The sequence below is a fragment of the Aotus nancymaae genome, unplaced genomic scaffold (genome assembly GCF_030222135.1).
Source record: "Aotus nancymaae isolate 86718 unplaced genomic scaffold, 86718_ANA_hifiasm-v0.15.2.pri h1tg000006l, whole genome shotgun sequence".
NCBI lineage: Eukaryota > Metazoa > Chordata > Mammalia > Primates > Aotidae > Aotus > Aotus nancymaae.
This window is the reverse complement of record NW_026988417.1, coordinates 64,094,805-64,115,085: the sequence shown is the minus strand read 5'-3', so window position 1 is coordinate 64,115,085 and position 20,281 is coordinate 64,094,805. Positions and strand designations below refer to the sequence as shown.

General features: G+C 39.7%; 2 protein-coding genes across 2 annotated transcripts; one reads left to right on the top strand and one right to left on the bottom strand.

Annotated features, from left to right (window-relative positions):
• Nucleotides 1–1,904: 1,904 nt before the first annotated feature.
• On the bottom strand, nucleotides 1,905–4,014 carry UTP3 (UTP3 small subunit processome component). The gene has a single exon (XM_012464440.3). It carries the CDS (start codon nucleotides 3,752–3,754, stop codon nucleotides 2,318–2,320), a length of 1,437 nt encoding a protein of 478 aa, XP_012319863.2. The 5' UTR covers nucleotides 3,755–4,014; the 3' UTR covers nucleotides 1,905–2,317.
• Nucleotides 4,015–4,564: 550 nt separating this feature from the next.
• Nucleotides 4,565–8,369, top strand: LOC105725363 (large ribosomal subunit protein eL32-like). The gene is made up of 2 exons (XM_064363686.1): nucleotides 4,565–4,583; nucleotides 7,720–8,369. Exons 1-2 carry the CDS (start codon nucleotides 4,565–4,567, stop codon nucleotides 8,223–8,225), a joined length of 525 nt encoding a protein of 174 aa, XP_064219756.1. The 3' UTR covers nucleotides 8,226–8,369.
• Nucleotides 8,370–20,281: the final 11,912 nt, after the last annotated feature.

Genomic DNA, 20,281 nt, shown 5'->3' with positions numbered 1-20,281 from the left:
TGGTTCCCAATAGCTGTGACTGTAGATACAGCCATGCCTGGTTGAACACCAAATACTTTCTTCTTTGAGACTGAGTCTTGCTGACACCCAGGCTATTTCCACTTAATAGCTGTGTGACCTTGAGAAAGTTACTTTTCTTTGCCAGTTTTTTTCCTTTTCAAAATATGGATAATTAATAAGGTTGTTATGAGAAATAAGGAAATAAGCACAAAAGTGCTCAGAAAAGCTACCTTAGCAAGCACTGTTACTTTTATTTCCAACCTACCTCTTTTATTTATTTATAAAGAAACAAAATAATTTGTCTTGTGTGCCACTCTGAGGAAGCAGGTATAAGCCAGCAGCTAAGAGAATGAATGCTCATGTTGGTTTGGGTTCAGATTTCAAGCAGGTGCCCTTTAGAAAGCCAACCTTCCAAAATTTCAGCATCCTCATCTGTGAGAGCAAAGTATCACCTTGCAAAGTTATTGTAAAGATTTTTTTATTTTATTTTTATACAGAGTTTCGCTCTTGTTGCCCAGGCTGGAGTGCAATGGCACAATCTTGGCTCACCACAACCTCCACCTCCCAGGTTCAAGTGATTCTCCTGCCTCAGCCTCCCAAGTAACTGGGATTATAGGCATGCACCACCATGCCCAGCTAATTTTGCATTTTTAGTAGAGACAGGGTTTCTCCATGTTGGTCAGGCTGGTCTCGAACTCCCGACCTCAGGTGATCCGCCCACCTCAGCCTCCCAAAGTACTGGGATTACAAACGTGAGCCACCACACCCAGCAACTTATTGTAAAGATTCAAATGAGGTGACAACTAGTACATGGCAAGTGTTCAATATATATATATATATATTTTTTTGAGATGGAGTCTTACTTTGTGGTCCAAGCTGGAGTGCAATGGCACCATCTTGGCTCACTGCAACCTCCACCTCCTGGGTTCAAGCAATTCCCCTGCCTCAACCTCCTGAGTAGCAGGGACTACAGTCATCTGCCGCCACACCTGGCTGATTTTTTATTTTTAGTAGAGACGGGGTTTCACCACGTAGGTCAGGCTGGTCTCAAACTCTTGACCTCAGGAGATCCACCCACCTTGGCCTCCCAAAGGGCTGGGATTACAGGCGTTGAGTCACGGCACCTGGCTGTGTTCAATAAATATTAACCATGCATCATCTCTGCATCTCTAGTAGCTAGCACAATGTTTACTGAATAAAGTGACACAATGAGGAAATTAGGACCGGACCTTTTTTTATTTCATTCCCTAGTCCTCTCATTTTCTTCCATGGTAACATCTTATTTTTACATTCACCACCTCAACATCTTCCCCCTAAAGACCAGAGTAGCGGCAAAGCAAAATAGAACTTTGAGCTGGGCACCAGAGCTGACTCCTGTAATCCCAGCACTTTGGGAGGGGCTGAGGTGGACAGATCACCTGAGGTCAGGAGTCCAAGACCAGCCTGGCCAAAATGGTGAAACCCTGTCTCTATGAAAAATACAAAAATTACCTGGACATGGTGTCGAGTGCCTGTAATCCCAGCTACTTGGGAGGCTGAGGCAGGAAGTGGGGGTTGCAGTGAGCTGAGAGATCTTGCCGTTGTAATACAGCCTGGGCTACAGAGTGAGACTCTGTCTCGAAAAAGGAAAAAAAGAAAAACAGAACTTTGTTGCCACTTAAAGTTACGCTTACCTAGTAGTAATTATATCAAATTTTTAGCAAATAGAGTGCAAGTACAAGCAGCAACCACTGCAAATCACCAGTAAAGAAGTGGAAATGGAATTTTTACCTTATTTGCTACATTAAGAACTATGAGAAAATATTGACAATTGATGTAATTAAGGCATATCTTTTCCTTTTTCTACTTTTAACCGAAGTTTTATTCCTCTGCTTTTAAACCACATAGAATGTATGAAATCCATGTTGACATTAAGCTCATTTATTAACAAGTATCTGGCCCAATAATTATAGTTAGGTAAATAAAATATGTCAGAACTATCTTATAGGCTGCCTTACAAATAACGGTCAAAGGTGCATTCCCTTTATGCAAAAAGTTACACATGTTCTAAGTTTGATTAACATTCCACAATGAACTGTGAAATTTCCCTAAGCTAATACTTAACAGAATATTGGAAAACTTCAACATCATCTCTTAAGCACCTTCATATTGCTCCCACAGTTCTTATAACCTTAATATAAATTGTCCAATAACTCAAATTTCCCTGTGGACAAGAATTTTTAAAATTTAAAGTATTATACATTAATACAATCATTTTAGCTAAAAGTAAAAATTTATTGATCCAAAATGGCCAAAAACCTCATGCTAAGCAAAAACTTCATTTAAGCTTAATGCTCTTTTTAACTCCTGCACGAATGCCAGATAATTCTCCACTATAACGTTGCTCTTCTTTACGAACTTCACGAACCTGGCCTCTTCTTCGAATTTTGGCTCTTCTGAACTTCTCCCTGTGTTTCACTCTGGGATTGCGATCAATCTTCTTTCTCCTAGGAGTAAGTCCCCTATTTTTAGCAATTTGATAGGTAATGGCTCTCTTGGCATTTTGATCTTCAAGAGCCTGTTTTTCAGTGCTGTTTTCTTCTTTCTTTCTCTTCAGCTTTTGCCTGTCTTCTAGTTCTTTATAATACTTCAGTTTAGCTTCTTCGTCAAAATCAGAATCATCAGAAAGATCTGTAAGAGCACACACAGCAGCAGAAGTCTTTGAAACAGACTTTGGTTTGGGCTTGGCGGATTTTACTTTGAGAATCAGTTCTTTCTTTACAGCATCATCAAGTGTCAACAGATGACGAATTTCTGAGGACAGCTTCTGATCCACAACTGACAGTTTGTTGATCAACTGTCGGTAGGTAACAAGCCTTTCTATGACAGGATGTCCATGTGCTGGGACTCTCCTAGCTTTCAGGATCAAGTAAAAACTGATGTTCGAACAATAATTCAAGTAGAGGTTGTACTTAGTCCTCAAGTATTGGCTTCCTTTTCCGGGTGGAATGACCCCCTGTTCCACCAACTGTAACAATGGCTCCAGCTCATCCTTCACCTCTGTCAACTTCACCTTCAGGTCTTCTATCAGTTCCATGAGTTCTGGTGATTCCTTTCGCAACATTTTCAGCTTCTCTTTCTCTGAAACTTTAGCCAAATCTTTCACGACCCGTGTATCAGCTTCATCTACCTGAGGCACTGGTTTTGCAAAGGCCTCAACCCAGGCGACACCAAAATCATCCTCTTGCAGCGCTTGGGCTAGGCGCCGCTGAATGCGCTGTGCCTCCTCCTCCTCCTCTCTTTCCTCCTCCTCTGCCTCCTGTTGACTCTGCCGGCCTCGGGACTTGGAACCATAGTCCGTGTCATAGTAAAGTTTTTTCCTCTGACCCCACGACAAACTGGGATCCACAGAGGCCTCAGCTTCACTCTGCACGGAGCTCCCACCATCATCATCATCGGCGTCCTCCTCCTCCTCCCCCGCACTCCCTCCATCTTCGTCGTCCTCATCGTCCATATCTAGGGCTAGCACCTCCTCCTCCTCCTCCTCCTCGTCATCCTCCTCGTCTCCACTCTGTACTTCATTCCAGCCCTTAGCTAAGGCGGCCCGGGATCGCGCCTCATGAAAATCATCTACCTGATCTTGGTAATAGCTGGTATCCCCCGGTGAAGGTGGCAATCCTAAATCATCTCCATTTTCGTCGGTGAGGGTGGGAGCTGCCTTGGCTCGCACAGCTGCCCACTTAGCTGCTCCGCGCCGCCGGGATCTCCCCACCATGGCTCACACACAGTCTCAGGTTCTACAGCGACTCCGGACTTTCGGCTACTTCTGACTTCGGCGCAGGAATCAGGCGCTCCGACAACTCGTGTCTTTAAACAGCCGCGCGCTCTCCTACCACGGGAGTTTGCAGACGCCGGATCGGCTACCGGAATTTCTTCTTCCTTCCGGCCCCCAGCATGCACTCCGCGCGGCGTGGAATCCAGGACTTCCGCTCGGTCCCTTAGGCGAGGTTACGTTGATACCAACTTCCTTTTCGCTGTGCCCTTTAACGCCAATCGATTCCGGTGAATTAAAATCTTTCCGTGTGGAAACGATAGGATAAGGAAGTTTCGTTCCACAGAACCCTTCCGGGGCTAATGCGCTTACTTTCTAGAGCCTGGGCGTGGCTGGGGGACGGAATCCTGACTGCACTTCCAGGCGAGGTCGCAATGGCCAATAGAGGGCGCTGCGTTTTACACCCCGGAGAAGTCCCGGGGACGTTCTATTGAGTAACTGTGTGTACCCGGCGCTTGCGAGCCGTAGTCAAGTGCTAGCGTAATTTTCCTGCTCCCTTGGTTTGTGTTCTCTTTTCTGTTTATCAGGCTGGAATTTAAGCAGATTGTTTTTCTCTATTTCTCCCCGCTCCAAAATACTTTATTTCTGGGCACCACAGCCTCAGGCAGCGCCGCTGGACTCCAGGGTCCCGCCGGAGGTTTCCGTGCAGGAGCGCAGCGGGCCGGGCCTCCGGCTCGGGTTTAACTCATCCCCGTCGCCCTCTCCCTGCTTACAGGGCTCGGTGACCCGCTCCACGGGGATTGATAAACCTAGATGACTCCAAGGGCTGACGGTGGGAAGGCAGAGCCCTACTGCAGGGTCTGACTCTTCTCAGGGAGGTCTGCCCTGTAATGTTAGAGTAATTCAGGGTGTAAGTTTTTAGGCATTACATATGAAAGGTTCGGGGTTAGTATTATGATACATTTTATTGTAGGTAGTTGGAAGCTGAACTTTTGGTACGTTGCTAAAATTAATGGTGACATGGCCGGGCGCGGTGGCTCACGCCTGTTATCTTAACACTTGGGGAGACCGAGGTGGGTGGATCACTTGAGGTCAGGAGTGCAAAACCAGCCGGGCCAACATGGTGAAACCCAGTCTCTACTAAAAATACAAAAAATTAGGGGGGCATGGTAGCAGGTGCTTATAATTCCAGCTACTCGGGAGGCTGAGGCAGGAGAATCGCTTCAACCTGGGAGGCGGAGGTGGCAGTGAGCTGAGATCACGCCACTGCACCCCAGCCTGGGTGACAGACCGAGACTCTGTCTCAAAATAAAATAAAGTAAATGGTGACCATTTTTTTGCAGAAAGTATAGTGTCATTAGGTTAATAAAAATAATACAAAATTCTAGAAAAGTGATACTTTGAACTTAACATTTGCAAAGTGCTTAAAAGTGTGTGAAACATTTTGAATTTTTTATAAGATTTTAGAAAATAAAATTTAATTATGGAGATATAGGTTAAAGTTATGTTCTGATGGTAAGCATGAATTTTTTTATTTATTTCATTTAATTTTATTTTTTTGAGACGGAGTTTTGCTTTTGTTGCCCAGGCCGGAGTCAATGGCGTGATCTCGGCTCACCTCAACCTCTGCCTCCTAGGTTCAAGCGACTCTTCTGCCTCAGCCTCCCGAGTAGCTGGGATTACAGGCGCCCGCCACCACGCCCAGAAAATTTTGTATTTTTAGTAGAGACGAAGTTTCTCTATGTTGGTCAGGCTGGCCTTGAACTCCTGACCTCAGGTGATCCACCTGCCTCGGCCCCGCAAAGTGTTGGGATTACAGGGGTGAGCCACTGTGCCCGGCTGAATTTATTTTTTAATGTAAATTTTAATACATTTTGTCATTCAGCACATATTAACTGCTTACTGTTTGTTGCAGAATGCCACAGGCAGTAGTGGATCCAAAGAGGAATCAGCCAGTTAAGGACTTTATAATGAGGTAGAAAAGAAGACACTCATACAGATTACCGGAATATAAGGCAGTGTATGATGTAAACCTGGTGCTGTAAGAGAACAGAGGGGTAAGAGATAACCTTGAGATTGCTGTTTTGGGAATATTGCTTAAAGAATATGACATTTATGCTGGAACCGTAGTTATTTCCTTGCTTTAAATGTTAAATTTTTACATTACGTTTTATTTAGGGGGACATAAAACAAATAGTAAGTGTTCATTTTTATTGCAAATTATTTGAGAATTTATAGTCAGACCTCAAGAACAAAATGCATATATTATTATAGATAAGTTATAAAAATATTTTGGATATTTTAAATGAGAATAATCACATTAATATTATTTAGTTTATACTAAATATTAAATTTCCTATCCAGAACAGAGTTGCAGTATTCAGAGATTATAGTATTCCAACATTCTCAGATCCTTTTAGAGACGGGTTTTTGCTGTGTTCCCCAGGCTGGACTACAACTGCTAAGCTCAAATGATCTCGTGCCTCAGCCTCCTGAGTAGCTGAGATTAAAGGTGCATGCGGCCTCACCCAGCTTCTCAGATCCATTTGATAAAGAACAATTTAAAAGTCAGTTCTTCAATTCCAGCAGCTCCTATGTACCTTTCCATAGCCTAATGTTAGAATTATTTGACACTTAGGTAAGGAGGTTTCTTTGGTTGAAATTTGTATTCTTGAAAAGATGGATTAATAACCTTATTATACCATAAGCCTATGACAATTAAAAAGATAAATATTGAGTCCCCAGAGAATATGAACACATAATGAATAACACTTGACCTTTAACAATTGTATTTGTGGCAACTATGATTTATCATTAATTTGAATCTTTTTTTTTTCTGGAGACAGAGTCTCACTCTGTCACTCATGCTGGAGTGGCAGTGGTATGATCTTGGCTCACTACAACCTCCACTCCCTGGGTTCAAGCAATTCTCCTGCCTCAGCCTCCCAAGTAGCTGGGATTAATAGGTACCCACCACCATGCCTGGCTAATTTTTCTGTTTTTAGTAGAGATGGGGTTTCACCATGTTGTCCAAGCTGGTCTCAAACTTCTGACCTTAGGTGATCTACCTGCCTCAGCCTCCCAAAGTGCTGGGATTACAGATGTGAGCCACTGTGCCCAGCCAATTTAAATCTTTATTATGTTATTGTGATCTCTGGCTCAGGAGTTAGCAAGCTACACTAATGAGAGCTAACAGGTTTAAAAATATATATTCTTTTTGCCTTACTCTAAGGCCTTTAGGGGGTTTTCTTACTATGGAAGTTAGGGGGTCTGTGAATGACACATTAGGTGATGACACATTAGAATACTTCTTTCAGGGCATTTGTTCTGGGTGCTGAAGGTAGTATATGATCACATTAGCTTAAACTAATCTCTATTTCTTCCTGGACTATTGAAGCAATTATAATTAATAATAGCTAACATTGAGAGCAGTTATTATGTGCTAGATACCATTATAAGCTCTTGAAACCATTATAACCCTGTGAAAAGTTACCATAATAATCTGCAATTGGAGATGAGAAAATTGAGGCACATATAGCTTAAGTGAGATCATAAAGCTAATAAGTGGTAGAACTAGATTGAAAAAGAACAGTCCAGCTTCAGAACCCATGCTGTGCTATAACTAACTTCTATACTATACTGATGTTCAACTTTCCCTTTAATAGGCCTCCTCCTTTTAGTCTCTGGTACATTTGATCTGGTACATCAGATATATCTTCCTAGAATATAATTTCTGTCACCTAATCCCTGGTTCGGAAACTTTCATTTACTATCAAGATAGTAAAAACTTTCATTTACTAACAAAGTTTACAGCATCTGTGCCTCTCCTAAAGTTTTACCCTGAAACAACCTTTCCAGCCATACCTTTCATTACTACAAAAACCTTCAATGCTAAGCTAAGTACTCTACTACACTTTATTCTCATTTGTCACTTTGCAAATATAGGTGTTCATAATTACCTGTATCAGAAATTTACAAATCATTACGGATATCTTTTTGGTTAAGTAATTCTCGTCTCTTCCTCGTCACTGCCTACGGAGGTGGCAGCCATCTCCTCCTTGGCATCACGGCTGCCCTTAGACCCCTTATAACGCCCAAGATCCTCAAAAAGAGGACCAAGAAGTTCATCCGGCACCAGTCAGACCAATATGTCAAAATTAAGCATAACTGGTGGAAACCCAGAGGTATTGACAACAGGGTTCATAGAACGTTCAAGGGCCAGATCTTGATGCCTAACATTGGTTATGCGAGCAACAAGAAAACAAAGCACATGCTGCCCAGTGACTTCTGGAAGTTCCTGGTCCATAACATGAAGGACCTGGAAGTGCTGCTGATGTGCAACAAATCTTACTGTGCAAAGATTGCTCACAATGTTTCCTCCAAGAACCACAAAGCCATCATGGAAAGAGCTGCCCAGCTGGCCATCAGAGTCACCAACCGCAATGCCAGGCTGTGCAGCAAAGAAAATGAATAGACAGCTTATGTGCACGTTTTGTGTTTAAATAATACTGTAAAAACTGCAAGAAAACAAAAAAAAAGAAAAGAAATTCTCACGTAAGCCTATCTGTAATGAGGCCTATACTACGCTATTTGAAAAGTTATTTTTGGTAGCAGTGAGTTAGAGACAATGTGGATATCCATCACTGGAAGAGTGGATCAATTAAATGTTGTGGAAGAGGCTGGGTGCGGTGGCTCACACTTGTAATCCCAGCACTTTGAGAGGCCGAGGTGGGCGGATCACGAGGTCAGGAGTTCAAGACCAGCTTGGCCAACATACTGAAACCCCTTCTCTACTAAAAGTACAAAAAAAGTAGCCGGCCTTGGTGGTAGGCACCTGTAATCCCAGCTACTCAGGTGGCTGAGGCAGGAGAATCACTTGAACCTGGGAGGTGGAGGTTGCAGTGAGCAGAGATCTCACCACTATACTCCAGCCTGGGCAACAGTGTGAGACTCTGCCTAAAAAAAAAAAAAAAAGGAAGAACAGCATGGAATTTAGGAGCACAGGGTGATCATACATTCTGGCTTGCCCTGGACAGCCTCGTTTAACCTGTTACCCCAGTGTAGTAATAGCACCTCCATTCATTCTCATGATTATGATGATAAATTTCATAGTCATTTTAACTACATAGTAATTGGAAGCAGTAGATTATATATCCACATGGCAAAATGAATGGATCTTAAAAACAATGTGCTAAGGGAAAAAAGTAAAAATAGAATGTAGTAAGTAATCTACCATTCACAAAAATGAAAAATGCAGGCACAACAATATAACAATACACATTTTGTAGGAATATGATCAAACAATATACATTAAACACAAAAGAATAGCTGCTTATGGAGGATGAAGAATGGAACAAGATTTGGAGATTAAAAGGAATAGAAGAGGAACTTTCCACGGAATAATGTGCAAGGAACTGAGGCGAAGAATTAACTGCACCTGAGATTTAATTAAAAAACAAATGAGCAAACAAAAAATGACTAAAAATTCCTAACTTAAAATACTTCAGAAGCTTCCCAACATCTATAGCAGGAGTGTCCAATCTTTTAGATTCCCGATGTCTATAGCGGGGGTGTCCAAACTCTTGGCTTCCCTGGGCCATACTGGAAGAAGAATTGTCTTGGGCCACACATAAAATACACTAACAATAGCTAGCAAGGCATGGCAGCTCACATCTGTAGTCCAGGCACTTTGAGAGGCTCAGGTGGGTGAATCACCTGAGGTCAGAAGTTTGAGACCAGCCTGGCCAACATGGTGAAAACCTGTCTCTACTAAAAATATAAAAATTAGCTTGGTGTGGTAGCAGGCACCTGTAATCCCAGCTACTTGGAGGCTGAGGCAGGAGAATTGCTTGAAACTGGGAGGTGGAGGTTGCAGTGAGCTGACAGTGTGCCACTGTACTGCAGCCTTGGTGACAGAGCTAGGCTCCATCCAAGAAAAAAATAAATCGCAAAAGAACTCATAATCTTTTAAGAAAGTTTACAAATTTGTGTTGGGCTGCATTCAAAGCCTTCATGGGCTGCATGTGGACTGCAGGCTGCGGGTTGGACAAAGCTTGGTCTGTAGGATCAAATTCATTTGCTTCATAACCACAGTCCTGCATAGATCTCAAACTTCCTCTCTATCAGTTATGTGTAATTGTGCCTGATTTGTGTTGTGAGGTGGACAGTGACTTTTTCCTGTGGTGTCCATAGCCAAGTTCAGACTCATACTCCAAAGGTTATGGTTTCTAAGATAGATACTAGATTATATAGTAATCTTTCTTGGCAGGAGTGGGGTGTGAGAAGGCAGTGGAAATGTAGTCAGTCAATCCAGGTACATATGTTTTCTATACCCTGTCAGCCCTTTAAAACAGTAGCCTTTAACAACACAGTGTCTTTTGAGCTTCCATAGTTATCAGCACAGGTCTTCAAATTTAAAAGTAATTAACAAGGTGAAATATTTAATATATAGCTTTCATGAACTGAAGACAATAGTTGAGGCTGGGTGTGGTGGCTCACGCCTGTAATTCCAGCACTTTGGGAGGATTGCCTGAAGTCAGGAGTTTGAGACTAACCTGGCTAACATGGTGAAACCCTATCTCTACTAAAAATACAAAAATTAGCCGGGCATGGTGGCACATGCCTGTAGTCCCAGCTACTCTGGAGGCTGAGTCAAGAGAATCACGTGAAGCCAGGAGGTGGAGGTTGCAGTGAGCCGAGATTATGCCACTGCCCTCTACCCTAGGTGACAGAGCAAGACTCTGTCTCAAAAAAAAAAAAAAAAAAAAAAAAGACAACAGTTGAATGCATATTACTTTTTTTCTCAGCATCACAGACTAGGCTGGGATGACTGAAGTTGTCAATAGAAGTAGCTTTTTTAAAAAAATGTGCATAAAGGTAGTAATAGTAAAAATAATAATTTGATTTAAGAGTTATAATGGGAAAATGTATTCTTGGTGTTAATACCTATCAATATATTTAGGTAATTTAATATAACCCCAGAAACATGCTGAACTATTTTTGGATGCAAAAAAGAAAGAAAGACTATTTTTAGTTATAAGAAAGAAAATAGATGAAATATAGTTACCATCTGCTTTCTTTTCATGTAGTTTCATCTGTCAGAAACCACTTGCTCTGAAAGAAATATGTCATAGATTCTTTTTGCAAGTAAGATCTGTATCTATTTTAAGTCACAAAGTCCTAAAAGTGACTTGGAAGTAAAATATAGAGCTTCTACTGAAATATTTGGTAAATATTTGAAGCTTTTAAGCTTTAATATAAAAGGACTTGGTTTGGTAGCTTTCATTACAAAATGAAGAATTTAGTGAAATTTTGACACTGCTTTCTCTTCCAAACTCTAAGTCAACTAAAAACTTTGTAATCACTTTTTAAACATTATTTTAACCCCTTTTAATTTTTTCTTTTCATGAGAAAACTTATAGATACAATTATTTTGATATTACATATTGACCCAGTGATAATATTATAGCTTTTGTGGTGAAGGTCTTTTGAAACACAGCCCATGTAAAGATTTTTTCTTTAGTCATCCCTCATACTCTGTAGAATCAAGTTCTTAGCTCTAGGCCAGTATTCAGGGACTGCCTTTATCTGGCCCAAACTTATTTTTCCAGCTGCTTTCCCACTTTCATGAATTATACGTTCCAGCCAAAGTAAATACTCATTTTTTTTTTAAGATTTTTATTCTCTTGGCCTCTCTTTGGGCTATCTCATATTTCAATACTACATGGCCTTCAAGGCTCAGCTAAGATTGTGTCTTCTCTAGGCTGTCTTCTCTGGTATACTTCCTTCTATTAACATGTAATAGTCCCTAACTCTTCCTATGTTAGGGATTTCTAAACATTTTCTCCATTGTGTTAAGACTAGTTATGTACTTGTCTTGGCTGGGCATGGTCACTCATGCCTGTAATCCCAACATTTTGGGAGGCTAAGGAGGGCAGATAGTTTGAGGCCAGGAGTTCAAGACCAGCCTGGCCAACCTGGTGAAACCCTGTCTCTACTAAAAATACACAAATTAGCCAGGTGTGGTGACATGCACCTGTAGTTCCAGCTACTGGGAAGGCTGAGGCAGGAGAATCTCTTGAACCTGGGAGGCGGAGGTTGCAGTGAGCTAAGATCATGCCACTGCACTCCAGCCTGGGCAACAGAGCAAGACTCTGTCACAAAAAAAAAAAAAAAGAAAAAAAAATTGAGCTCTGTTAAATTTCAGTAAGGTATTAGAAGTTATTAGAAATGACTGAAGAATTTAATAAGCTATTTGCAAATGTGACCTTGATCTACATATCTATTTTGGGTAGAGATACATTATTTATGCTATGAGCAAAGGGGAATCATTGGAGGGTTTTAAACAGGGAAGGATTGGAAAATTGACAGAAGGAAGTTAGTGCAAGTGCAAGATAGTGATAGTCATCTAAGTGATGAGTTTTCATGTCTAAATCAGGGTCCTGGAAATAAGCATATGAAAAGTATGCAGATTAAGAGTTAATTAGCCAATGGTATTCTAGAATTTAGGCTCTGGTTAAATATGGGGTTGAGAAGTTTTCTTGGATGACTAAATGGATTATGTACCTTTTACTAAGAGAGAAAACTCAGGATTAAAGATTTTTTAAGCAGGGGACTGGGTGTGGGGGCTCATGCCTGTAATCCCAGAATTTTGGGAGGCCAAGGCAGGTGAATCACCTGAGGTCAGGAGTTCAAGACCAGCCTGACCAACATTGTGAAATCCCATCTTTACTAAAAATACAAAAATTAGCCGGGTATGGTGGTGCGCACCTGCAGTCCCAGCTACTTGGGAGGCTGAGAGAGGAGAATCTCTTGAACTCAAGAGGCACAGGTTGCAGTTAGTTGAGATCACATTACTGCATTCCAGCCTGGGCGACAGAGCAAGACCCTGTCTCAAAATAAATAAATAAAAATAAAATAAAATAAAATAGGCTGGGCGCAGTGGCTCACGCCTGTAATCCCAGCACTTTGGGAGGCCGAGGCGGGTGGATCACAAGGTCAAGAGATCGAGACCATCCTGGTCAACATGGTGAAACCCCATCTCTACTAAAAATACAAAAAATTAGCTGGGCACAGTGGCGCGTGCCTGTAATCCCAGCTACTCAGGAGGCTGAGGCAGGAGAATTGCCTGAACCCAGGAGGTGGAGGTTGCGGTGAGCTGAGATCGCGCCATTGCACTCCAGCCTGGGTAACAAGAGTGAAACTCCGTCTCAAAAAAAAAATAAATAAATAAATAAAATAAAAAATAAAATAAAATAAAATAAAAGATTTAAGCAGGGGCCAGGAAATGGGAAGTTAAGTTTTGTATATGTTTGATTTGAGGTGTCAGTGAAGCCTTTGAAGTGTTTAGATGTCTTCTAGATAGTTTGATAAAGGGATCTCTTTGGAGAGATAGAGATTCTGATGTCTTTCAAATTCAATTGGAACATGGGACCATATTTGATATTTAAAAGCAAATAAAATACGATTTTAGAATGTTTTGACTTAAGTAGCTAGCACACGTGAACTAGGAGACCAAAAGTGTTGATACTATTTACCTGCTACCTAATATATAGGACTATATATCTCCAGGTGTCAAATTAAAAAGGCTTTGATTGGCTGGGCACAGTGACTCATGCTGGTAATCCCAGGACTTTGGGAGGCCGAGGCAGGCTGATTGTTTGAGGCCAGGAATTCGAGACTAGCCTGGCCCACGTGATCAAACCCCATCTCTAATAAAAATACAAAAATTAGCTGGGTGTGGCGGTGTGCTACTCAGGAGGCTGAGGCAGGAGAATCGTTTGAACCCGGGAGGCGGAGGTTGCAGTGAGCCAAGATTGCACCACTGCACTCCACCCTGGGCAACAAAGTGAAACTCTGTCTCAAAAACAACAAAAAAACAACAACAGAAAAAACCGAGCTCTGTTAAATTTCAGTAAGGTATTATAAATTATTAAAAATGACCTAAGAATTTAATAACTATTTGCAAACATGACCTTGATCTATATCTGTTTTGGGTAGAGATACATTATGCTATGGACAAAGGGGAATCATTGGAGGGTTTTAAACAGGGAAGGACTGGAAATTGACAGAAAGAAGTTAATAAAGATTGTGATAGCCATCTAAGTGATGAGTTTTTGTGTCTAAATCAGGGTCCTGGGAATATGGTTATGAAGAGTAGGCAGATTCAGAGCTAAGCATTATGCTAAAATAATTGTTTATATGTTGTAGCCATGTTCTAGCATGTTCAATGCTTTATACTTATCAATTTAATTCTCATCAATCTTATGAAGTATGTACTACAGTGATGTCCATTTTATAGATGAAACTGAGAAAACAAGAATTTATAACTTTTCAGAGTCCCATTTGCACCCAGGCAATAACTGACTCCAGAGCTCTTGCTCTTTGTTCAGTAGGAAGACTGAGTAAAAGTGTCTCTTAAGACACATCTTTACAGTTGCATCTGATATTTTAAAAATAACTGACTGGATATTCCTCACCATAGATTTATACTTTATTCTTATTAGGGAAAATGAATTTAGTATGGCACTTACATCTGATGTAAACACTCTGAATAGATGAGTTAGAACAAGAAAAATTGTATTTTCTCACCTACTTTCCCAACTAAATGTTTAGAGTTCCCTTTTGGTGTTCCTTAATATCCTTTCTGTGGTGCTTTCTGATATTACTTTTTATGAATGCCTCTCCGTGTCTAGAAAACATTAATATAGAATATAAATTAAACATATATGAAGAAAAGTGATAAAAATAAAGTAATATGCCAACTGAGTACAATGGTATACAAGATATAAGATGAATTTATTAGCAATGAAGAAACAGAGTAAAGGAGTGAACAGAATGGAATGACATTAAGACCTATTTGAATTAGTTTGAAAGATTTTAGGATTTTTGATGAGGATGAGCAGGAAGAAAAGAGAAATAAATTTATGGTAAGGAAAATGATAGAATAAAAAAGATTCTGAAACAGGAATTAGCAGATCATATACAGGAAAATGAAAGCAGACAGATTTGACTAGAGCAGAAGCCTCTCCCAGAAATCAATCAAAAGTTTCCTTAAAGCAGAGAAAGACCAGACCACTGGAGTGGATGAAATGAAGGGAGCATATTCTTGTTTGAGGGGTATCCTGTCCTGGAAACCTTATTTTTATTACAGTGTCCCTAGAGAGATTACCATGAAATCTTTTTTTTTTTTTTCAGTGCCATGACTTGGATGAGAGATTACTGTGAAATCTAACCAGATTTTTTTCAAATGAATTTTTGGAAATAGGCCTTTTTAAATTAGGATCTGCCAGCAGGTAACATGGTGAAGGGAAATAGCTCTGTGTGGTGATCAAACCACTGACAAGTAATATCTCAAACAGCAGTTCTATGAAAAGCCACTGCAGGTGCAGGTTTATTTAAAAGCCGACCACAACACAGGTGCAATTCTCCGTATAAACATTTAACCACAGAAGACTACCCTAAAAGTCTATGTGGAAAGCTATTGGAAAAAAATGTCAGTTTTTTTGTTTGTATTTTTTAATTTTTAGTAAGAATTTGGAGTGAAGTTTCTTCCTCATATTTTGAATTCTTTTAAAATTCAGCTTTTGCTTTTATTTATTTATTTTTTTGAGATAGAGTCTCACTCTGTCGCCCAGGCTGGAGTACAGTGGCGCAATCTTGGCTCACTGCAACTTCTGTATCCCAGGTTCAAGCAATTCTCCTGCCTCAGCATCCAAGTATCTGGGATTACAGGCATGAGCCACCACTCCCAGCTAATTTTTGTATTGTTAGTAGAGATGGGGTTTCACCATATTGGCCAGACTGGTCTTGAACTCCTGACCCCAAATGATCAGCTTGCCTTGGCATCCCAAAGTGCTGGGATTACAGGCGTGAGCTACTGCACATAGCTGACTGGCTTTTGCCTCCTGATATCTAAATATAAATTTTTTCATATAATGTGCTTAGATAGAGATCAATATTTGAAGAAACTGCATTTAAGAACAAAAATGTTTATGGTTAAAAAATGCCAATTAGTGTTATCAGACATTTAATGAGGTAGGAAGTCACAAAAACTAGGAAGGAGGGTAGCAAAGGGTATCAAAAGTTGAGTAAAAATTCTCTGTTTGACTTTTAATTATTTAATTCTCTTATAATCTCAGGAAAAAAATCATTCGGTGTATATCTCTGCAAAAATAAGCTAAAGATTTTTTTTGAGACAGAGTCTTGCTCTGTTGTCCAGGCTGGAGTGCAGCAGCATGATCTTGGCTCAGTGCAGCCTCTTCTTTCTGGGTTCAAGTGATTCTCCTGCCTCAGCCTCCCAAGTAGCTGGGTTTACAGATGTGCTCCACCACACCTGGCCAATTTTTGTATTTTTAGTAGACATGGGGTTGTACCATATTGGCTAGGCTGGTCTCAAACTTCTGACCTCAGGTGATCCACCAGCCTCAGCTTCCCAAAGTTATTACAGGAGTGAGCCACTGTGTCCAGCCAGCTAAAGCATTGTTTTTAGACAAAATCATTTCTCATTATTTCACATAGCTACTTAAGTTATAGATTTCTAAGTTTTTTATTGTATATATTTATGGGGTACAATTTGATGTTTTGATGTATGTATATATTGTGAAATGATTAAGTCTAATTTTAAATTCCCCCAACTCCCAAAAATGCCATTTAGAAGAAATTTCTCCATATAGATGTGAAAACATAGTATTAATGGGTCTTGGTATTGTGAGAGGTAAAATGGACCGGAAGTTAAGAGGCTTAGGCTGTCTACCTTTAGCTTTAGAATGACTAAGATTGATTCTGAAATTCAAAATAGATTCTAAGCTTGTACAATTGAAATGGGGGAAAGTACTGGGCCCAGTGGCTCAAGCCTATAATCCCAGGACTTTGGGAGGCCGAGGTGGGTGGATCACTTGAGGTCAGGAGTTTGAGACTAGCCTGGACAACATGGAGAAACGCTGTGTCTACAAAAAATGCAAAAATTGGCAGGGCGTGGTGGCTCACGCCTGTAATCCCACCAGCACTTTGGGAGGCCGAGGCAGGCAGGTCATGAGGTCAGAGATCGAGACCATCCTGGCCATGGTGAAACCCTGTCTCTACTAAAATACAAAAAATTAGCCGAGCGTGGTGGTGTGTGCCTGTAGTCCCAGCTACTCAGGAGGCTGAGACAGGAGAATTGCCTGAACCCAGGAGGCAGATGAAAGCAGATACTTTTTAAGGAGATCCAGGACTGATAACAGTAAAGATTCTGTCAAATATATTTAGGGTTTTACACATGCAAAAAAAAAAGATTTCTTTTTTCTAGCATATTTGGAAATGCTAATAAGTTATTTCTAAATCTAAAAGATTTTTGGGTTACTTGGAATTTATAGATTGACATTTAATTTAAGGTTTTATGTAGACTTCATATTTTCCCTCCTGATTTTTAGAGCTAATTGAGCAATACTGTTTATTAGTAAAATTTGTTTTTCATATAAAGTTCAAGGACAAATGGGAAATATGAATTATTACACTAAACGTAGAAATTAATCCATTAAAAGGAAAACCACGAGATTTCAGCTGTGTCTCAGATTTAAGGCCAAGAAGGCTGTTAAAAAACATCATCATCCCTTTTAAGAGTTTAAGTGGCAAAATGCCAGGCTGCTATCAGGACTCCTTTTATATTAGGGAAGGCTTTCAAGAGGAGAGATGAGATGATATTAAAAATAGAGAATAAAGGAGAGATTGGTCTTTTATGATAAGTATTTATGTTACCTTATGGATGAAACCCAGACTTTGAGTCTGTGTGATAGTACGGATGTTTGAGTTAACTTGAGCTGAACTACTGTACCCAAAACGTGCTTATTAATGGATTGCTGTTAATAGAGCTAGGACTTTAGATGTATGCTGCAAAAGTCTATCTTAAGTACTATCCCATGAAACATTTTTCTTAATGACTTCAATAAGGATCTGATGACATGTGTCAAGTTTGCAGATACTGTAAAGCTGAAAGAAATAACTAATGTGCTAGGTTTCCAAATCTGGATTAAAAAAGAATCTAAGACGTTTTCATGTTGGTCTGTGTTTAGCAAGATAAAACTTAGGGTCCAACGCTAAATATCATGTCCAAACCTAACTTGTTTAAATATTAAATATGGGAAAGTCATTACTTTATAGAAACAATGTTATATTTATTATAATGTTAATGTATACTTATTTTTAAACAATGAGATGGTACACTTTAATTGAAGCCAATAACATAGCTGCCAATAAAGAGATATTATCACCTTAAGTGGCATTTATTGAAAAATGTTAAGTTCTGCTATTATTTGTACTGGCCAGATAACACTTGACTATTGAATATGTATCTAGATACTACTCTTTAAATAGGACATTGATAATATGGAGCCTATCCACAAAATAGACTAAAGTTGTTAGAAGACGTAAACTTAGAGGCAGTTTTCAACTTCTTGTAAAAATGTTCTCCATTCATCTTTCATTCAGTCAATATACGTGAGGCAATCCTGCGCTTGTTCTTGCAAATAGGAGTAAGCAACAAGACAATACCACTCTTAAGGAGTTTTTATTCTAATGAAGAGGAGACAGATATGACTAAGTAAACTAAAGAATTTCAAACAATAATAAATACTGTGAAGAAAATAAAACAGGGCAATATGATGGTGATTGGTGATTGGTTAGGATGATTCTTAGCCAGAAAATTTCTCTCTGAGGCAATGACAATGGAGTTGAGACTTGATGATAAGGGGCCAGCCATGCAAGGCTGTGGAAAGTGTTGCAGTCCATAGAGGGACTAAGACAATACGAAGGCCTTGAGCAGAGTAGCTGGAGAGTGATGAGTGGAAGGGGGAGTTGTAGGAAATCAGGAAGGCTAATGACTCTGAATTTATTCTAAGTGTAATGAGAAGCCACTGGAGGGCTTTTAATCAGGTATGATCTGATTTACCTTTTGAAAAGATCACTTTTCATGGTAAATGGACAATGAATTGTGGCAGTTTAGGCTAGAGAAGAGTTTGGAACAGTGAACAGTTTAATGAGTTATAACATGAAACCATATTTTCCTCCAATTATTACCTCTCATTTACTATAAATGAATTTTTCTTTGCCTTTTTGACAAGGTTTTAAGAAGATCTCATAATTTTAAAATGCTTTTTCATTATTATAAATCTAGTTTATTTGCTGTGATCCTAAAACTGCTATAAAAAGTAAATCTCATTTTTAAAAAGTCTAGTTCAGTCTAAAAATTTGTATCTCAAACTAATTCTTAGTTCAAGTCTCCAACGCTAAACAAGATGGAATAACAGTGAACAGATTTTCCCTGCCATTTGAACCAACTAGAAAAACTGACAAAATTTAAGAAACAACGGTTTTCAAGACATTAGGCAATGCAGGACAGCGATTTCTGAGAGACTGAAAAAAAATCAGGAGATTTTTTTGCTACCATTGTTCCAGCCTGTTGCCTTGGAGAGAGTTCCCAGGCTGAAACAGAAGAATGGCTTGAACCTGGGAGGTGGAGGTTGCAGTGAGCCGAGATGGCAACACTGTACTCCAGCCTGGGCGACAGAGCGAGACTCCATCTCAAAAAAAAAAAAAAGAAAGAAAGAAAATATGTATTCCAAGGGTACATCTCCAGAAATTCTGCATGTAGCCCATAAATCCGTATTTTAACCAGCACTACAGGAGGTTCTCGTCAGATGATCCCTAGAGCACACGAGGCAAAACACTAGTCCAGATCCTAAGTTGCCAGCATAGGTAATTCTCTTTTAATGGCAAATGTGCACACCTTATTTTTATTAACACAATTTATTTGAGATTTATAGTTTACATAATCAAAATATAAAAATGCAGGATTAGAAGTGAAAATATCAAATATAGAGTTTTCTTTAGGTTAGTAATTTTAAATTAAATAATCTTTGCTGTTATAAAAAAGAAGCTTTAGGGGAAATTTTAATTTGTTTCCAAGGATTTGTCCAACTTGCTTTGGGAAGACAGTCTAGCCTTGAGTTTATTTTTCAAGAATTAAAAAGGTATTCAGCTATTAATTACTTTTTTTGTGATTGAATAAGTCAGTTATTTAGAAACTTCAGTTAGGGGTGAGGACCTTTTAGAGTGGTCATTTGTTTTGACATTCTGACCACAAACTAAAATAATGTGCTTTCAGGTCTGTTTCTTGTCTTAATAGGTAAAACTGTTCATGCCATGCCAGTATATTTTCCCTGAACTCAAGTAGTTGCTAAGTCCTACTGATAGTAGAAATTAAAATAAGAATAAATTTGACAGTATAGTAATTTTGCATGTGATAGTGCCTGGCACTTTGTTCTTGCACACTTTCAGAACATATGCTTTGAAGAAGTGCAATCATGTGCTACCCTTTAATGCCTCTTTCATCTTGTCATTTCCTACTTCTAGCTATGAAGTCTGTTTGCCTTATTTATGATCATGAAGTACTCCTAATTACCTGTTAAAATTGTAGGAGTCCCTTCAAAAATTAGAGCTGAGAACTAAAAGTAACACAGATTTGATGCATTTGTGTAACCAACACATTCTTGG